This window comes from Myodes glareolus, chromosome 22, assembly GCF_982192425.1.
Source record: "Myodes glareolus chromosome 22, mMyoGla1.1, whole genome shotgun sequence".
Classification (NCBI taxonomy): Eukaryota; Metazoa; Chordata; class Mammalia; order Rodentia; family Cricetidae; genus Myodes; species Myodes glareolus.
The window spans coordinates 18,169,123-18,189,359 of NC_142047.1; the positions used below are offsets into that span (position 1 = coordinate 18,169,123).

At 49.7% G+C, this 20,237-nt stretch overlaps 1 protein-coding gene and 1 long non-coding RNA gene across 3 annotated transcripts in view; one reads left to right on the plus strand and one right to left on the minus strand.

The window, feature by feature from the left end:
• Positions 1-267: 267 nt before the first annotated feature.
• Positions 268-16,961, minus strand: Sall1 (spalt like transcription factor 1). Of its 2 annotated transcripts, none has more exons than XM_087900562.1 (4): positions 16,820-16,961; positions 15,149-15,241; positions 2,963-6,408; positions 268-1,846 (listed from the first exon to the last, which is right to left on the minus strand). In XM_087900562.1, the coding sequence occupies exons 2-4, from the start codon at positions 15,222-15,224 to the stop codon at positions 1,406-1,408; spliced, it is 3,963 nt and encodes a 1,320-aa protein (XP_087756688.1). In that variant the 5' UTR covers positions 15,225-15,241; positions 16,820-16,961; the 3' UTR covers positions 268-1,405. The 2 variants fall into 2 exon arrangements, with proteins under 2 accessions (XP_087756688.1, XP_087756689.1); XM_087900563.1 differs by lacking the exon at positions 16,820-16,961 and adding an exon at positions 16,281-16,319.
• The window catches only part of LOC125395406 (uncharacterized), a 57,348-nt gene continuing 53,123 nt past the window's right edge, over positions 16,013-20,237 (plus strand). The window contains exon 1 of the long non-coding RNA XR_015736022.1: positions 16,013-16,156. This is a non-coding gene — a long non-coding RNA (uncharacterized LOC125395406). The remainder of the gene's footprint in view (positions 16,157-20,237) is intronic.

The following is a 20,237-nucleotide window of genomic DNA, read 5'->3' on the forward strand; positions in this document are numbered from 1 at the left end:
TTCCAGATCTCAAAAGCAAGCAAGCAGCCAAGCAAACAAGCAAGCAAGCAAACAAAAAAACAACGAAACGGGGGGGGGGGGGGGGGGACCTAAACCAAAACAAAATGCAGGCCCATGCATGCCCGTTTCTGTTATGCCTTTTACTATGTCTTATTTAGAGGAGATACTCGCTTACACACACAATTTACAGCTACCTGGGGAAATGTTAAACTACCTTTAGGGGCCTGGCTAAATGGAAATGCACTCTAAAAACACAGACACGGCATGTTGTTTTATCTGTTGCAAAAAAAAGGATGTATTTGATTACTTGAGCAAAATTACAGTATCTCTGCTGTTAGTAAGTATTAAATGTTAAAGAAATCAGAATCCCCCCCCCTCCAACTTTCCAAGAAAGTGCATGTAACAGTCCATTTTTTTTCTCCTTCCATACCTAATACAAAATAAACCAACACTATACTTGCTCTCGGTCGAGAAGCATTTGCTCTTGTAAGGAACATATGTACATTTGAATGAAAGTGATATTTCTTATTGTATATACAAGAGCATCGACATTTCTCCACTGAATGTTGTTCAAGATGCTATCGTTAGCAGCATTGTGAAATTCCAGCACACGTTTTTCTACTGTGAATATACCCTACAAGGCAAAAAAAGCTACGTCTCAGTTTCAACTACCAAAACAACACTTGTGTTTTTTTTTCTCTAAAGAATTCTGCGTGCTTATTACTGTACAGAAACTTATTAACATTGAAGACAACTCAAGTAAAAAGCACAATACGAATAGCAGTTCAAAACGGAAATGGTTAACTCTATAAAATAACAACAAAAAAAAGCAGGTTGAAGTTTAGAATAAAAATGAAAACAAAACCAAAAACAAACAACAAACAGACAAACAAAAAAACCCAACCCCTTCGAATGCTCAGCCTGTACTTAAAAGTCCTTCCCTTCAATCTGTTTGGAAAGATCAGACAATGTGGTGGCTGATAAAATTTCCCAGCAGGATCAAAGTGTACATTTATATACAGACTTTATTAGAGATCTACGCATCACGGAGGCATTGCATCAACACCAGATTCATATTAAACTGGATATAGAAAATAAGTTAATGCCAGATTAAGACCGCCTAGCAGGGCAACTTGTGATTGCCATAAATGTTACAGCAAGCTTACAGCACTCTAGTCCATTAGTATTTAGTCCAAAATACAGAAGACCAAAGTTAATGCTTGCATTCTGTTTGCAAAGCAAGGTTATAGCACTAATAAATAAGCTTTCTTAGAACTCTAGAGGTTGAATAAAGTACAAAAGAATGTCTTCATAGTGTAGTTCATAGTCCCAGGGGCCAGAAGGGAAGGGGCTGGGGCAGGAGGCAACCTCGGGCAGCATTCTGAGTGGAAATGCTCCGGCAACTTTAGCTCGTGACTATCTCTTTGCTGTCTTCCACGAAGCGGGTGAAGCGGAAGTTGGTTCCGTTCTCGCTGCTCGCCATTTTCTCCAAGCCGGCCAGAGGAGCGCTGGGTTCGGAATTCCCCAGTTTTTCCACGTTCCCTGTCAGCCCGCTGATAGGTGAGCTGCTCCCGCTGCCCAGGCTTCCAGGAATTGGAGGGATGCCACCGTTCTGAATCACAGAGATCTCGTTGGCCTTCATGGCCAACCCATTGGACAGTGCTGCCGTGTACTGGTTCCAAAAACTGGACGGATCCCCGCTTCCTGACCTCGTCGCCAGATCCTTCTGGAACATTTCTGGGAACTTGACAGGATTGCCCCCTAGAAAGGTCATGGGGCCATCCACGGAGAGCCTCCGGCCCCGGCGTGCTGGGGTACTGTTCCACATGTGTGTGCCCATGTGGACCTGCGGTTGTGGGTTGGGGATGAGAGAAGGGAAGAAAAAAAAAAAGAGTCAGAAGCTTAATAGCTGAATCTGTCTCAACTCATATCCCAAACCTCGACATAGCAAGTGGCTTAAATGTCTATTCTTATTATGTGACAGACAGGGGGAAAGGCACCAGGAACCATCCACTCCCAAGGTCTCGTAATAATGTGTTCGCTCTCTGCAGCCCTGGGCTGGCTCGCTCCTTCCTGGGCAAAGAAACCTTAGTTACTCTTTTTTTATTACCCGTATTTAGCTTGTAATGGCCTCAAGCAAGCCAGGCGGTCGCAGATCGCGCCTTTCTGGGTTAGAATTGTTATGTCCACTCTCATTGCGGTGCTAAGTATTGTATCTGACACCCTTTACCCTGTAAATGTCCTTCTCAGATGGGAAGAAAGTAGCCCGCACTGATTGCCCATTGGAGGGCCCGCACAGAGAGAGAAAACCCAGAAAGTAATTATTCATTTCACATTACTGGCAGCAACCTCCAGAGAAATACTCTGTCAACAGAAAAATGTACACAGCGAGAGTGTGCGACTGTTGCTCTAGAAGGAGCGTATTTGCTTTATTTCCAACACATATCAGTAGGAAGTGTCGTGTAATCAATTATCATAATGCCCATTAGCGGAGGAGTGAGGTTGCTGCTTCTAGAAAAACAAGCCAAGCTGGACTGCAGTTATGAAAAATAGCTGCATATGCCAAAGGAAGCCGTAATTATTAAGTGATATGGGCAGTATGCAGGCCACATGGAGGTCTTTAATCAATACCCCATGGCAACGCCAGGCTGTCTGATTTGGTAGGTAAAGCAATTCATTTGGTGCACTTAGCGAGACAGCAGAGAAAGGCTGCTACTTTGCTTAGGTACCAAATTACTCAAGGCGTGGTGACGTGCAGCGAGCTACAGGCTGCCCTTGTCCCTGCCATGATCCTGACCTATTAAGGCTCCTTCATATCCCCCCACCCCCCCCCCCTCCCATCAATTGCGGGTAGCAGGTCCCCTTTCCAGAACCTTCTCCCTGACTATGCAGCTGAGGGCTCCAGGAGCATGCAGCAGCCAAGGGCATGAGAAAGGGTGGTGGGCACAGGCAGAGCAGGTACCTTCAGATTGCCTTTTGTTGTGAATGCTCTTCCACAGATAGTGCAAGCAAAGGGCTTCTCTCCAGTGTGAGTTCTCTCATGGATCTGCAGGGCACTCGAGGAGGAGAAGGTTTTACCACACGTGTTACAATAGTGCTGTTTGGGAGTTCTCCGGGGCAGAGCTGGGAGTAGAACTGGGGATGTTGAAGAGGATGACAGAGGCCCCGAAGGGACGTGACCAGTGGGGGCATCCTTACTGTCCTGAGGAGAAACGTGCACGAAGCCGTTGACCTCTGTTTTGATGAGAGATGACAGTGAGTTGGCGGGAATCACCGCAGAGTTCTGATTGGGGCCGAGGCTGGAGCTGGGCTCGAAGAGCTGGGACGGCAGGTCTCGCATCTGATGTGTCAGCATGTGCTGCTTCAAATTACCCTTTGTGGAAAAGCCACGATTGCAAACTGTGCAAATGAACGGTCTCTCTTTGGTATGACTTCTGTAGTGAATGTCCAAGGCACTCTGACAAGCAAAGGTTTTGCCACAAATGTCGCAAGCAGTGTTTTTAAATTTACCCCGGTCTCTGAAAGGGAAGAGGATGCCAAGGGAGTCTTCTTTGATGATTTTCTCGGCATGACTCGAGGTCAAGTCCAACGCGCCCCCATTCACTGGGGTGGGAGACAGACCATTGGCAAACTCGCTCGGCCCCACTCTCTGTGGTTTCTCCTCCACACTGGGTGACTTGTGAAATTCTTGGGTGCTGTTGGATGGGGACAGAGCCTGCATGGAAGAGGTAGACTCGGAGATAGCCGGGCTGCCGGCACTCTGGCTCTCCACGTCGCCGCCCACGGAGGATGAGTCGTTGGTCAGCACATCCCCTTCCACCGACCCGTTCTCCACTGACTTTAAGCTGGCCTGCAGCTGCTCTGCCAGGCCAGCATTGATCATCTTCATCTGATTCTCCAAAGCAGCGATGCTCGAAATCTCGAGGGGCAGAGGCGAGGAGGACAGGCTGTCTTGGGAGGCATCAGCTGACTTGGGTGTGTCCGGGATGCTGCCCTCAGGACAATCTTCCATGTTCTCATCCGAGAAGTTGTCTAAGTCATCGAAATTTTTCTCATCAAAGGAGCCCGTGTCGGACTCCATGGACTCGGGGTAGTTGTCAGGAACAGGGGTGTTAGGGATCTGACCCCCCATGTGCATCCGAATGTGCTGCTGGAGGACCACTGCATTGGTGAACTTCTTCTGGCAGATTGGGCAAGAGTGCTGCACTCGGAGTGGGGGCATAGCCCGGTGGACACTGTAGTGGGTCTTCAGGTTGCCTTTCGTGGTGAAGGCCCGGCCACAGATCTTACATTTGAAGGGCCTCTCCCCGGTGTGCGTCCGGTAGTGCATTTTCAGGGCACTCTGACAGCTGAGGACCCGGTGGCAGATGATACACTCGTTGGGGTCTGTGGCCTTCTTGTCGATGTTCTCCACCAGTTGCTGCAGTTTGGATGTCTCTGAGGCCTGGGCTGAATCTAAGAGGCCCCCAAAAGGAAACTTGGCCTTGAACTGCTCAGACATGAGTGGTAACAAAGGGTTGGTGAAGGCAGCCCCTCCTGGGCCACCATCAGCTACTGGGGAACTCAGGGCACTGTTGCCTGCTGTTGGGACTGAGCCGGTGGCCACGCCAGCCTCTTCACTTTTTCCACTGAAAGGTGGCACAACAGACCCTTCGGTTTCCTCTGAGAGCCCACTTGGGTTTCTTGTGGCCAAATCAGGGGCCCCAGAGTCACTTTTGACTGAGCCTTGGGGGCTGGCTGCAGAATGGCTAATAGGGATGGGAGCTGGCTCCTCCGTCTTGATGAAGGGCGTGAGGCTTGGGAGGGTCGGGGGCAATGGCAGGCCAACGGAAGTGGTCAGAGTGGGCAGGACTGGCTTGGTGTCTAGCCAGCTGGTGGCCGGCTTCTCTGGGGGGATGGACATCCCGTAGGGGATGCCGGTACTCGTGGGGATGTTGTCCAAGTGCTCCGGTACGGGGTAGGGGTTCATCTGGATGTGGGGGTACTTCTCTTTGTGGCGTTGGAAGTGAACTTTCAGGTTGCCCTTCGTGGAGAACCTGTTCCCACAGATGTTGCACTTGAAGGGCCTCTCTCCGGTGTGGGAGCGCAAGTGGATTTGCAAGGCACTGTCACTCCCGAAGACCTTCGCGCAGAACCTGCACTTGTGTTTAAAGAATGCCTCATCTGAAGTACTTTTTGCTTCAAAGGCAGTGACATTTGGTGGCTTGCTTTTTCTTTGCTGGGCCAAGGCAGACAGGGAGTTTAAATCCTCTGCAGTTGTTCCAACGTTGGGCAAAGGGTTGGGGAAAACAGCGTTAGCTGGGGTCGGCTGAGGTAGAAGTGGGTTAGATGCAGGACTTAACAGACTGCTTATTGCGAATGCTGGTGACGATGACGCTGAGACTGCCGGGGAGCTGACATGGGAGGCACCAGCACTGGAAGCCACTTTCTCTGAGGATGGGGTAGGAACTGCCGCAGTCACTAGGCTCACGTTGGGAGAAGTGCCACTGCTGGGCGGGACGATGGTGCCGGAGCTGCTCTGAGGTAGCTGGACTGGGGGGAGCGGTTTCACACCGCTGATGCTGGCAGATTGGCTAGCAAGGCTCTGTGCTAATCCAGCTGCCGCCGCCAGCTGCTGAGACAAATGGGAACTTAGCGTGGACAAGGGGTTGGCCGATGTTCGTAAAGGACCTTGAGAAGGACTAGAAGATGCTGGCAGGTCTGCGTTCTGAGAAGCCAACAGCAGTATTTGGTGACGAATCTGCTCTATGAGCTGCAGCTGGTGGATCTGCTGCTGCTGCAGGGCCAGGAGCTGCTCCATGAGGGCTGGGATGGCCAGCTTGCCTCCGGAGGCCCCCCCACACCTCGCTTCCTGGGAGAACTGGGCCACTGCCACCTTGGTGCTCTGGAGATTCTCGATGATGACGTTGCTGTTGATCACCGAGAAGTTGCCCAGTGTTGTCAGGTCCCCGAGTTGAGGTAGAGAGGTTGTGATCGCTGAGGTACCCGTGGAGGAGCCGCTGAGGCAGCTTGGGGTGGTGATGTTGGTGACGCCGCCCAACGTGCTGCTGCTGCTGCTGCTGCTGCTGCTGCTGCTGCTGCTGCTGGTGACCACTGTGGCCTCCACCTCCATGGACTCTTCCCTGTCAAGTCCTTTGTGTTCTGAAAGGTCGCTGCAATCTTCTTGGTCTGTTCTGGCCACCGTGTCTTTCATCTGCTCATTAGGATTATTGAGAGACGGGCCAGGGGGGAAGGTTTTGGGTGGGGAGGCTGGACTTTCGTTGACGATCAGAACTACTTGATTCTTAGTGCAGTTCTTTTTGTGGAGCAGAAGATCTGAGAGCTCAAAGAATTCCGCGCAGCACCGGCCACAGACATGGGCATCCTTGCTCTTAGTGGGGCGACTTGGTTGACCCTTCTCTGTGTCCCCTATAAACATCAAAAGGTTCAGGGTTAAAAATGGCGCCAGGACAGGCTGTCAGCGATGACTTGAGAAAGAGAGAAGGGGCCGTAAATGTTTTCTGTCTACAAAGCTCCAAACGGAAGCCCCGGAAGTCAGGTAGTGTTACCTGGGCGTCGTGAGATTCCTATCCAGCAGGCATCGTGGATAGTTATGGCCTTTAGATAATTCATCAAAATATAAAATACCACGAAGGGAGGACACTGGTACATAATGAAATTCCATAGCGAAATATTGATTTCCAATATTTTATACACTGATTGTCTACTTGCCGGGAGAGGGTCCCTCAAGCAGGCTGAGGACTTATTAGGCTCTTGAGTTCCTGTCAGCCTTATTCATTCTCAACGGATGCAAAGATATCTGTGACAGTTTGTTCTGTCACTAAACTAATTTGTAGTCATTCAGCTTCCAATCAGTTGTTGACAAGAGGGAAAAATGCATACACATCACCTAGCTGGGGACCAACAACTCTAGAGTCACCTCAAAGCCCCTGCCTGGAACCTGAGCCCAGGCCGAGGAGTGATAGACACAGTACAATCACATCAGCAACAGACTACACACACACACACACACACACACACACACACACACACACACACACACACACACAAGAACACAGGCGCATAATCCTTCACAGGTCTGTCTGGTACCTATGTACCATCCCTACACACACATTTGTCTTTCAGATTCAGGAATGAGCCCTGGTGTTCATTCTCCTTGCCGAAGAATATATGTCACTGTGCTCCAAGTGGCGATGTTCTAAACGCCTCCTCGAAAGAGGCCTTTCTGTGAATAAAACCAGCCATGCCATCTCCAGTCCTGCTAAACAGGAGCCGAAGAAGAACGTGCTGAGAAGTGCTCCATCCTGAAGGAATCGTGCTTATAGGAGAGTTTGCCAATTCTTGCCTGAATGTCTTTAAAAACACTTTGTTCCTTACTGTTATCAGTTGCTTAAAAGGTTGTATCAAGCATATATATGTATATGAAAAGGTTTCATATATGAAAAGCCATCATTTAGATACACCACACACACACACATAAAAATTTAAAAATCCCTAGATTTCTTGTTTGTCTTCTCTGGTTGCTTGGATGTCTTCTCACTAAGACCCATTTGAAAATTAAACACCAAAATCTCCAGGTCCAAGCTAACATCCTATTCAAAGACAGGATGGCGTTTCCCCTTGTTTGCTCAGCATGGGGAACACCAACTTCTGTCATACAAATGGTGTGTGGTCATCTCCGAAGGCTATGGAAAAACTGTTGAATTCAAGGATTACCTCCCTGCATGCTTTTCTACCAAGCTGAATCAGATAATGGGTAGTTTCCATGGCTTCCAAATTGAATCTTCTAGAAAACTTGCAGGAGAAAAGAGGGGGAAAAAGGCAATTGCAGATATGAATACATACAAAATCAAAATGTTTCCTTTCCTCCTCAGTCAACTCTGTGTCCACTCAAAAGAGCCAGAGGTTACCTTTTTGGATTAAGCATCTAACAAGCTGGAAGAGTTTTGCATTTCAGAAAATACAATTAACACCTAAACAGTCACTTGTGAAAATTCCTTAACTCTATCTGCCAGGAGTGATGCGGAAGTCGATTAGGGCCTCTGGTGAAGTATGCTGAATGTATGCACACTCTCCTCACTGGGAGAGTTATTTTAGTAGCTAAGTTATACTTAATAAGCCAGCTTTCCTAATCCCCATCTTTAAATCTACACAGGGTTATAGTGCAAAATGCGTTAACAACACCAAACAAATCGCGGTTGTAGCAGAAAATACCGATAATGATCCAGTTTTAATTTAATGTTTAATCATCCTAATTGGCACCAGATTCCCATGCACACTGAAGGTGCTGTTTTAAGCACTTTCTGTCTCTCCTCCTGCCTTGAAATAATACAAACAAAATATTAAATGAAATTTGCTAAAGTTACACCCGCTTCACTTGGGACAAAAATGATGTGACAAAAATTCTGTTTAAAGCTTCGTATTTTGACAACTGATTTTAAATGATGCATCCATCTCAGATGCTTATTTTAAACTAGGAAATGCAATTCCTAATATATTCAACAGAAATGTTATTTCTTTCTCTTTGCACATTTCCATATGTAATGGCTATGTTTCCATCTACTTTTACAGCCAATTATGAAGGAACAAAAGCTATTCTGTTTGTTCACACATTTTCAACAAAATGCATTAAAACTATTATGTCAGCATGTTCTATTAAGCTCTGCATTCAGTGGAAAATACTTTTCAACCAGCTCACATTTATCAAAACATAAAGCCACTTTAAAACACAGTTTTGCTTGGTCAGCTGGGCTTAGACAAATAACGGCAGATTCAGAACTGAATAACTAGCAAGGGAAATCAGAAAACTGACTTCATCAATTGTGCACATTACAACGTGGTGGCTTCAAATATTTAGCACATCTGTGCTCACGGTTAAAGGGCATTTTAATTCTTTATAACTTGCAAGCATCTGATATTCTCATAATATATAGAAAAAAATAAGAGGAGGTTCCTTTGGGGGGCTTAATGGATTATTACTTGCCCGCACTGGGATTCTGCACTGGTGCCGCTTCAAGACTCATTTGAGAATTTTCAAGTTGTTCAACCTGAACATTTTTATATTTAGGATTATGCTAACAGGACGGAGAATAGAGACGCTTAAGGATAAGTGCCTGCTGGCTTCTAAGAGAGCGGAGACCCTGTCTAAAAGTTGGCCATATTTAAGCTTTGATTCTCACAATTTAGTAAGCTGACATTTGATCTCACTGTTCAATCAACTTGTTTAATTTCCTGATGTTTGTGAACATGCTGTCCCTCACCCCCCCAAATCCTGGTATCTATTTTTGAACTCTCTTTAGAAGCAGGTGTTGCTACACTCTAAAATGCCTAACTTTAAGCCCATCTGCATTGTGAACACAATTCCAGTGCAGCAGCTTAAAGAGAAAGAAGACAGGCCAGGAAACCAGCACCAATCTGGGGCTCCAACTGCTAAAAGAAATACTTTTAAGTTGTAATTAGATAGCAGGCAGACAGGCACGCTGACACACACACACACACACACACACACACACACACACACACGCACGCCTGTGTTTTAATTCATTTTTTTTCCTGATCCTATCCTCTGTTATCTTGTATCTCTCTCAATAATCTGTTAGACGGGATAGTAGCAACTGGTGACCTCATTATCCTAACTACAGTAGCCTTGTTCCTCCTATTGTGGTGAAAACTGCATTCCAGACCCTTTTCGATGGAGTTTGCATTCACATTCATTTTGTAATTCCAGTCAGGTAGGAACATTTACGAAGCAAGAGTTTTGTTTTTTTTTTTTCCCTCAGCAAACAGAAAAAGATGCTTAAAATTTCTGTTGTTTTTTTGAAGGAAGGAGGTGTATACCAAATTAACACTAAAATTCCAGATGTTTAAGCCTTTGGTTAACTATTTAGGCACCCAACTCAAACTTGTCACTTTTTCATCCTCTGCACCAAACCCAGCAGACTCGGAAGCAGAAAATACAAGTGTTGCAGCCTAGCTGTCTACTCAGAAAACAAAAATAAAACTTCGCCTCTCACGGAAAGGCTCAGCCAAGCAGGAAAGGAAGAAAAGGGAAACAACACAAAACAAAACAAAAAACTAGAAACCAACCACCAGGCTCTACCAGATTTAGTTTTCCTTTTTGGAGCTCTGTAGAAAGGGCCTCTACTCACTCTACTTCCCATTACCTTAAGACTACATTAGCATTTCTTAATAGAATTCAAACAATAGTGACGTTGGGGCCCCTAATTTTTAACAGGCTGCTCCTTCCCATGGACCTACTTGCAAAGGCGATCACGAACATATTTGATTGAATGATTCTGTATATTTTTAATTTATTTTTTTAAAAAAAGACATACTCTAAATGTCCAATGTAAAGTTCCAGAAAAGCCCACCATATGCTGGGCATATTTTCAGGAATGCCTGAAGTTCCCTTTATACTGTATGCAACCAAACGACAAACTAAACTGGCCTCCTTCAAGTTTACAGTGCCGGCCCTGATTACGTGAAAGGATGCAAGAGTAATCTCTGAAAAAAAAAAAATCACATGGACAAGACACTCTCCATTGAAAGCACCGGTCCCAGCCCACTTCTTGCTCACGATAAATAAAAGGGGAAAATGTCTTCCCCATGGATGAATCAAACTGAACACTAGATGGGGTTCCAACTGCAAGGGTTTGTTCAAACACTGCTTGGTGGCTTTCCCATCCCAGTGACGCGTAAAAGAGAGACTCCTTAAGGCGAGATCTAAACGCTGACTACACAAACATTGGCAAAGTCACAAGAAACTAAATCCCTGTTGTTGGAGGGTGAAGCTGAGCTATGGGAATTACCTGTCAATCTTCCCCTTTGGGGGTCTGGCATCTGGGGGTGGCAGGGGAATAAGGTTAGGAAAAGAAGCCAAGCTGATAAGGAGAAACTAAAATAAACTACTAACTTCCTGCTAAGTGACGAGCAAGACTCAAATTGGGGGTCACTGGGAAGACACTGAAGGACATATTATGATCTGGACCTTGTCACCTCTGCATGGGAGGAGGCTGGCAAAGGTTAAAACAGCTCTAGCGTGCAGGTTTTCTACAGCCTGGCAGGAACTTTTTTCTTCTTGGGGAGGAGTGTCAAGTCTTAGGTTAATAGTCTCTTCTTTCTCCTCTAAGGATATTTTGGAACGCAGGCTTTCTGCACTAGGGACTGTGTTAGAAAAACCATGTTTAAGCTGTAGAAGAATTTCGATTTTCTGGTTCCTACCCACTGAGCTTGGCTAAGTTTGGAAACCTGGAACCTGCCTGAATCCCCTCCCCCCCATCGCCCTCCAGATTCTCAACCAGAAAAATGTGGGCTTTTGCCTTCTGAAGGAGATTGCTGGTAAAAAAAAAAAAAACAACTTGAAGCCTCCAAACGTAGAGAAAAGACAGCTTCCCAAAGAGCAACCTATAATTTGGTACTTGTGCCCATGAGCCATGGCAGAAACTGGATAGAAACGGCACCACCACATGCTCAATACCAAAAGGCCACCTTCACGTAGTTATCTCCTGCCCGATCTCCTGATCTGGCTTTGTTGTTTGTTTTCAATATTTTAGTAAGTATCTGCAGCCTGAAGCAAATCTCGAAAAACAAACAAAACAAAAAAGCAGTTCACTTTTTATCATACAGAATCTTCTACAGAATCTTCTATTTCACCAAACTTAAAAAAGGTTTGACTAAACACGAATTCTTTCCAACTGCCTTGTCTTGCAGGTGTAAGTTCCTTTTTTCTTTTCTTTTTTTTTTTTTGTAAAGCAATTCATTATGGTTCTCTCTAACCTTTTGGGCTCAGAAATCAATGTGTGGCCATTAAGCTGCTTACACTGGGTAAATTACTTTGGTAAATAATAGAATTTTTTTATTAATATGAGTAAGATGGGGTTTTCAGGATATTTCTTAGGAGAGTCAATATTTTATTTGCAATTCCTGATGTTTTAACTTTCTTCCAATATTATCCTTAAAAAAGCTAAGCAACAAAAGTACTTAAACGAGTAAAGTCAGTAAAGTCAGTCTTCCAAGTAGCTGTAAGAATATTGAAACCATCGCCAAAAGGAATGAACACACACACACCCTGGAAATCCAAACTCACAGAAGAGTAATCACATATTAAAGCATAAGAGTATATATTCCCTTTTCCATGAATTATCTATCTTGGTAAATAATCATTCCAAGGCCAGTTATCTTTCTACAAGTAACTTGAGACTTGTTGAATATCTTTTAAGATATGGATCCTATTTACCATAATCCTGGTTTCATTAAAAAAAAAACAGAAAAAAAAACTTATAAAAATGCCCAAGGAGAATAAACTACCAATGTTCTAAGACAAACTAAATAATCCTTAAAAAACAAAGCAAAACTCTGAATTAAGCTGTTGGAATGGCTACTTAGCATGGCATGGCTTTCTTTGTACAACCCAAAGACAGCATATACTACATATACATGACCGAGGACATACAGCCTACCAGGAGAATGGCTGCTTCAGGGTCTCTGTGGCTGGGTCTGCAAACTTTTCTATGTTTTGCTCTAGGTCAGACACTTTGAGGGACAATATGGAAGAAGGGCATAAGTCAGATTTACTTTGCTAAAATCTGCTGTTTCGTTTTCTACAATCAAACCCTCTTGTGATAGGAGAAAAAGTAAGGCTGGCATTTGAGTAGGGGACTGCCGTCCAAAGTAAAAATCCCAACCGCCCAGCAGCACCTTCTTAGGCGCAGGTTCTATGTAGGGAAATAGGTGGAGATGGCTGGACTCAGAGCAGAAAAACTGAGCTTTTCAAGCAAACTTGAGCCACGTCATGGACTTTTCATTTCTATCTATCTCACAACTGTGCCCGAATGGAGAGAACGGGGTATGGGAGGGCATCCTGACCGTCAACTGGTGGGGAGGGCTCTCGTGGAGGAGTACTATCACAGCACACTAAATCCTGTAACCCTATTACAAAACCTACCCTCTAGGCAACTTCTTCCAAACTTATTGTTACACCATGTAAAAACAGTCATAACCTAAAACCATTACTCCTGAAGAAAAGGAGGGGGCGAGAAAAGGGCCTGGGAGGGGTGTTTCCTAGGGTGCTCAGAATAATCAAGACTTGTGGGCAATGAACTAGCTTTCAGAAAGAAAAAAAAGGAGAATTAAGTGAAAAAAAGAAAGAGAAAGAAAGGAAACTTGATTCAGTTCCCTAATTAACTTACCTCAAAGCTCAAATAAACTAAAGAAAATTGTACTAATAAATAATAATAGTAAGAGGTAGTGGAGTCCTTTAATGCTATCGCTTTATGAGAAGTCTTAACTATTAAACATTCCAGATCCAGGCTGAAAGCGGAGAACTAGCAAGCATCACTTCTTCCAAAGCCCGACGTGGTGATCGTTGCTTTTGAAATTTTTGCGTGGAAAGTGTAAATAATCAGTACAAATTTGCAAAGTAAAAAAACCTCTCCTCTCTACTTGGGTTTTTTTTTTCGTATGCAAATTGTTAACTTTAACAGTAAGCCTCATTAGAAACTTAAGGGAAGATTGGTGTGGGGGCGGCAGGAGGCCTTAAAAAAAAAAAAAACTAGTTGAGAAATCCCACAAAAATAGTCCGAGTGGTCGCTGCGGCCTTGGCTAATCTCATCTGGTTTACCCTCGAACCAGTTCTTTTGGGGTGGGAAGCCGGGTGTGTTTCAAGGGATCTTTCCGAAGAACCGAGAGAAGGAGACACTGATAAGGTTTCGAGCTTAAAAAGTGCTGGACAAACAGTTGCCTTAATGGGTCTTTGGTCTCCCGAAAAATGTTCAGGTATCTTACGCCAGGGCTGCCCTCTCCCAACAGCGAGGAGGAAAGGAAGCGCTGGTCCCTTCTCGCTGGGGCTCCGCCTGGTCCCTGCACCCAGAGCTGCTCAGAGTCAGGCCTCTGGGGAAGGAGCCTGCGACGTGGGGCTCAGCCGTTCGCAGAACGGAGTGGGCAGAGGTGCGGATCTCAGGTCACGCCTCGGAGCTCTGCTGGGGTTTAGCTCCCACCTCCACACCCTGCAACGCGCCCCGGGATCGAGGATCCCGAGAGACACCAGCAGCCGCGGACCCACGCAGCAGAGTCGGACACAGCGCCGGGTGACCCGGGGACCGAGCGACACCTCCGGCCTGGGAGCTCGGAAACCCTGCCCCGAAACAGTTCAGGTCACGCAGGGGTAGGAGGGGTCTTCCCTCCGTAGCCCCAGTTCCCTGCCCGGGTGTCTCCTACCCTAGGCCATAGTTCCCGCACACAAACTTTTCCCGACTTGTCCATTCCCTTCCGGACCCTGCCTTCGTCGCCTGCTCGCTTCAGGGGTCTGGCGGGCTAACCCCTAGACCCGAGAGAGGGTACAACGAATGACCCTTTCCAGGACCGGTCCCGAAGGAGGGGACTCCTCAACCGGTGGGGAGCACACACCCCAGCCCGAATTTGAGGGATTGTGGGTGCAAATGTTGGGAGAAACATGTGGGGGATAAACTTGGGAAGCCGGACCGCGACACTTCCCGATCACTAAGCCCAGTCTCCAGAGCGACCGGGAGCACACTCTGGCCGCGACTCCAGCTTGCCACTCCTCCACCCCGGTCCCCACTTCTCACAGGTCGGAACCCCCAAAGGCACCACATTTCGCTCGCTAACCGGGTGGGAACCAGAGTGGGGAGGGGGTGCAGCGAGCTCCCCACGCGCTCGGCGTTCAGGCACCGGCACGAAGTAAACTTCTTCAACGCTGGCGGCGGGGCTGGGTTGAGAGGCCCAGGAGACCGAGGCCCAGCCCAGGGACCCGCGTGCCGCGCGGAGAGCACGAGGGACCTCGCGTGGGAAGCCACGGCCGGTCTCGGTCCGCGCGATCGCCCTGGGGTCGGCCGTGTTGTGGCCTGGGCTCCTCGGACCGGCGGGGCGGAGGAGAGACGCCAGCCGACCCTGTTCCGCCCGGCCGAGGACACGGAACACCGGAAAGCTCCAGCCGGGATGGGCTGGCTCTCCCGGGGCAGGGGGAAACCCGGCCGGGCAAATTGAAATCGAGGAAGCATGAAATAAAATCAGACGCGCCGAGAGCAGAAGGCGAGAGCGGCGGTGGGCGCGGGGCCCGCCGCGTGTGCGTGGGTCCGAGTGTGCGTGTGAGTGCGTGTGTCTGTGTGTCCGCGGCGCGGGCCGGAGCACTCACCATCTCGCCGGGGGAGCGAGGCCACTTCGGGGTCGGATTGGAAATGTTGAGGCTTCGCTTGCTTCCTCCGCGACATGCTGGCTCAAACATCAGCTGGGGCAGAATAAAAAATTACTAAAAAAAAATCTTCTCAAAATTACGGAAATCGAGCGGCGGTGGCGGCGGCTCCCCCCGCCCGCCGGCCCGCCCGCCCCCTCCCCGGCTCCCCGGCCCCGGGCACAGCGCGCATGTGTCCTGCTATAATTATGATTATCAATAATGCATTGCGATTAATCATAGAGGGGCTCTTTGAAAGGCGATTGGCACCGGGCCAGCGCTATTCAAACCCGCTCGCCTTAATCAATTAGTTCGTGATTTGCTGCAGACCCCTGTCTCTCCGCGCGCTGGCCCAATAAGCCGGCCGCGGGGCTGGCTCTGCGCGCCGCGCCGCCCGACTCTGGGTTAACCCTCTTGGCGACCGCCCGGGACTCCGCGGCCCGGCCGCCGGGGGCCTGCCTCCTCGCCACTGCGCGCCCGGCGCCCCGGCCGGCGCCCCCCTCTCGTTCCCCTCCCCCCCCCTCCCCCGCCCTCCATCCCGGGCTGGGCCGACCCGAATTAGCATGCCCGCCCCGGAGCCAAGCAGAGCGGGGCCGCGTGGGGGTGGGGCTGGCGGCGGGGGCTGGGGACCTAGGCTGCGGGCGCGCGACGAACTTCCCAACTCCCGCGCTGCGTGCCGGCCCGCGGGGGGAGGGAGTCCCGTGGCGGGATTGGGGGTGGGGTGGGGAGGGCGTCCCGTTTCGTGAGTGTTCCTCCGTTTCTTTAAGAGCTACCAGAAAGCAGCCCACCCCCACCCTCGTAAAAAAAAAATAAGCGAGTGGGGAAGAGCCAGCCCCACGCCGGTCCGCCTCCCGCCCGCTGCCGGGCCTCCCTCCCGCCTGCCCGCCGCCTGGCTCGGAGATCCTTCGCCCAGAGTTCTCCATTCCCAGGATCGCGGGCTCGCGGGGGTGCGGAGAAGAGGACCCAGGAAAGGTTTGGGAACGTGATGGGTTTGGGGCCTGGGGGGGAGGGGCCGGTTTCTCGCCATCCCGTCCTCTCCCTGCTGGGAGCAGCGCTCCTCCAGCCTCAGGCTGGCTCCTTAGCTCCCTTTCTCTACCTCGGACATTCCCGGGACAATTAAGGCTGAAGTTTTCGGGAGAAGCGCCCTGTGCCCGTGGGATAAGGGGGCGGCTCGGCTCCGCCCAGGACCCCTCCCGAACCTCCCCCCAGCTGCCCCGGTTGGCTGCAGGGCGCGTCACTCCGCGGGGAGGCGGCGGCCACCGTGGCGCCTCCAAGCCCGGGGCGGGTGGAGAGCAGGGACCTGCCTGGTTCCGAGTTCAGCTTCGGCGGAAGGGAGGGGAGGGGCGCCTCTAATCCAGGGCTAGGCAGCGCGCCCCCGGCCTGGGAGGTGCAGTTGAAGCCGGACCCTAGGCACCACCTCTACCCAGGAACCCTTTGCTCTCTACCCCAGCCTCTTCCTTGTCTGCGACAAGGTGGCTTCCCTAACCGTAGGAGTGAGTGAGAGGGGAGGGGGTCCTGTCCGCTGCCCCCTAGCTACGCCGCAACTCGCCTTCACTTTTCCGACACTTGCCAGCGCGGTCCCCAAACTTTTCGCTCCGTCTCCATCTCCCAGAGGGGGGTAACAGCCTCCCTTACCCGCGTTCGGGACCCAGGAATCCGGACCCTGCTCTCCCTCTTCCGGGGTTAGGCGCCCGCGAATCTGGGGCTGGTCCTGGGCTTAGTCTATATCTCCTCTCGCCTCGGGGTTTCCGCTAGCCGAGGTTCCCGAAGTCTTGTGCCTGAAGGACTAAACTAACTAAACTTCGGCTGAGTAATGGGGGTGGAGGCGGGGGAGGGGTGCAGATACACAATCCTTGCCCTATCTCGCGATCGGGAGAGGAGAGGGCTCATAAGGACGCCCCAATTCTGGAGCGCCTTTGAGTCTGGATCGAGCCACAGTCGGCTCGCGCGAAGTGGGCACCAGCCTTCGCGGCAGAGCCTCAAAATTCAGTACCCATAACGCACTCTCCTAAATGGCCTTTTTTTCTTCTCCGATTTTTTTCTTTTTCCCTTAATTTTTTGTGTGTTAGTTGAAAGTATCTTTTCCATTTGCTGTCTTTTTTCTTAGTATAACTTCTCCCTTCTTTCAATCTCCCTGTTCACTCTTCCTACCTCTTCTTAGTTTTGCCCTTGCTCGCCCACCCCTCGCGTGTCTCCCTGGCCTCCTGCTCTCCTCTCTCGCGTCTTGCTCTTTCCCTCTCCACAGTTTCTGTTGGGTACTGTAGATTTTGATAAAAAGACAAACGAAGCTATCAGTGGGTCTGATGTTGAAGAATGAAGATAATAATGTTTCCATAGGTGGTGTTTCAAATGCCATTATTTCTCACTGAATATTTAAAGAGATCCCTCAGCAAAGATGGATTTGCGCGCTCCTGGGGTGTGAGCCTCTCACTTGCCCCAAACCCCTGGGAATGTGATCAGACCTGAGCATTTTTAAACCCAGCACTCGCCCCCATCCTGTAAATCGGCGCGCTTGAAAACACACCAATGCGCACCCTCCAGGGTGCACCGATGCTTCCAGGCGCACTTGCGCCCGTGTTTGGAGCCGTCCTGAGCAATCTGTAACATTCTTGTCTTCTTGAAAGTTCCTACCTCCGGGCAATCCAGTGGCCAGAAACCCAGTGGACCTGGCCGTCCCACAAACCCTTCTCATGGTGTGCTTCTCGGGAAGATCCGGGGAGAAGCTTAACACGTGCTCGCTGTTGGCTCTATGTGTGATTAAGGGTGGGGGGGACGCCCCACACAAATAACGAACGAAAACGCAAAAACTGCTTCGCTCTGTTTAATTAAAAATGGGCGAGCAGAGACGAATTAATTGGGGGTATCTAAACTTTTATAACTTTTTTCGTTTTTTTGAGTGCTCGACGACATAGAGGCGGGCGCCTGACTCTACGAGCGGCATCCCCCGCTAATTTCTTGTTTGTTTTCTTTCCCTTTGGCCGGGAGAGAGATGAGGGGAGGTGGAGGAGGGGGGATGGGAGGAAGGGGACGGTTGGAATGGCCGGGAGAGGAGAATTGGTCTTTATTGTTGGTGGCGATACATCAATTACAGGCCATTGTCTCGAGCCCAAGTTACGCGGTTCGCTGGTGCGGTCGCCAAAGTGTCAGCAAGCTGGCAAGGCCCCGCGTGCCGCGGAGCAAAGACATAATTAAATCAATAAAAATGGACATAGAGTGAGGGTTAATTTTTATTTTTGAACCAGTCGGGAAAGCGAAGGCCAGGGAGGTGCCACAGCTGGGGTCCCTCCGACCGCTCAGCACACCTCCAGGCCAGAGCATTCCATGGGGTCCTGTCCTCCCAACCATGGATGGGGGCTGCTTCTGGGAAATACGGCGAAGAGATTGTGGCTTGGAGGTTCCTCAGGAAGGCCTGGTATTTGGGGGTAGATACCCAATAGGGAATGGCAGTGGCCCGAAGTGAAGTGACAGCTGCGCAGGGGTCGCGACCTCTCAGACCAAGACGAAACGCACCCTGGGGAGGCGCTTAGCAGTTGTGCAAACTGCCTTTGGGTGTGTGTGTGTGTGTGTGTGTGAGGGTCTCTGTATCACCTCCGTTTCCCGATGTCTCATTTGTCCTCCGTGAGTTGGCTGACCCGAGGGTCGTGGCCTAAGGCCGCTGCCACAGCCTAGTTCCCAAGGAAGGGATTTCCGTGTATCTTTTTGTTCGAGCTCCTGTTTTAGGACGGGGTGGTGGCATGAAGTCCTTCCATTCTGAGGCCTGGGTCTTCTGTCCGTAAAGTTTTTTAATTATGGCCCAGTCCGACCCCGGCGTTGGATGGGGCCTGGGTTGAGGCCTTGTGTGGGCCCCTGACTCTCGGGTTCCATCGGTGCAGGTTGAACACCCTACACCCGAAGTGGAGATGGTCCCTAAGCGCGATGGCTATGCCCCAGCTTCCGAAATCTCCAGCCCAAGGCCCCAGGCCGGGACTACAAGGGCAGTAGAGGAGGTTTCGTTTTCCTGCGCCGGGCAAAAAGCGGCAAAAAGGCCGCACCGGCGCCCTGGGGGCGGGGAGCTAGCGCGTCGATGGTATCAACATTATTGATGAGAAAACGTTCAGGGCAGGAGCCGGGAGATCAGGTTCCCAGTCCCTCCCCTCCCCGGAGGTGGGTGGGGCCAAGTGGGTGGTGAGCTTGCTGTGCATGGTGTGTGTGTGTGTGTCTCTGTGTCTGTGTGTGTTTGGGGATGGGGCGGCTGGATGCATCACCATTAACCACCTGGGGTTTATTTGTGTTTTTCTTGCCTGGATGCCTGCCGAGTGGGAGTGGGAGGAAGAGGGAAGAAAGATTGAGGTGACTTGTTCTTCTGCCCGTAGGGTTCTTTTCTGGATTTGGGGTTTTGGGTTGTTGGTGGTGATGATGACATAAAACAAAATACAAACTTGGAAAGCATTCCGTAGGTTCGGCCTTTTTCCAGACTTGAAACTGCGCTTGTCCTGGGAATTTCACAGACTCTTTGCTTAAGCGAACTGCCGTAGTTCAAATACTAACCTTCTCTAAGATCTTGGCGCAGCTTCGAACTCGAGGCCTTGGGGGAGCGAACTGTGTCCTCTGCCCAGCAGCTCACTTCTGGCGAAGTGGAGAAGGGCACAGATTGGGGGTGGGGGAGACAAACCCGTGTTCACCTGCAAGGACCTTTTCTAGACTTGTGTTCCTGCGGCGCGAAGACAAGACGCCCAGGAGCTGGTTCTAGAAGGAAATTCCGTCGCGCGCAGCGGAGGCAGGATTCCACCCGGGCAGTGGAACCCAGTGAATGGAAAACTTCGTCTTCCTCTCCTTAGACGGTTATTTTCACACCGGCATTTATAAACGAAATAGGCAGGGTACCGCAAATGCTCCTTCAGGTTGCGCTTAAGTTCTCCGTGCCCCTCATGCAACAGTGCCTCGCTAAGGGGTGTCTGGGTATAAAATTCCTCCCAGAGGAAATGTCCCGAGGCAGAGAAAGTGGAAAAGACTAATCGAATTTATAAAAAGAAAACCTTTGCTTCCTTTTGGTTAAATCCTTTTGCGGTTTTCT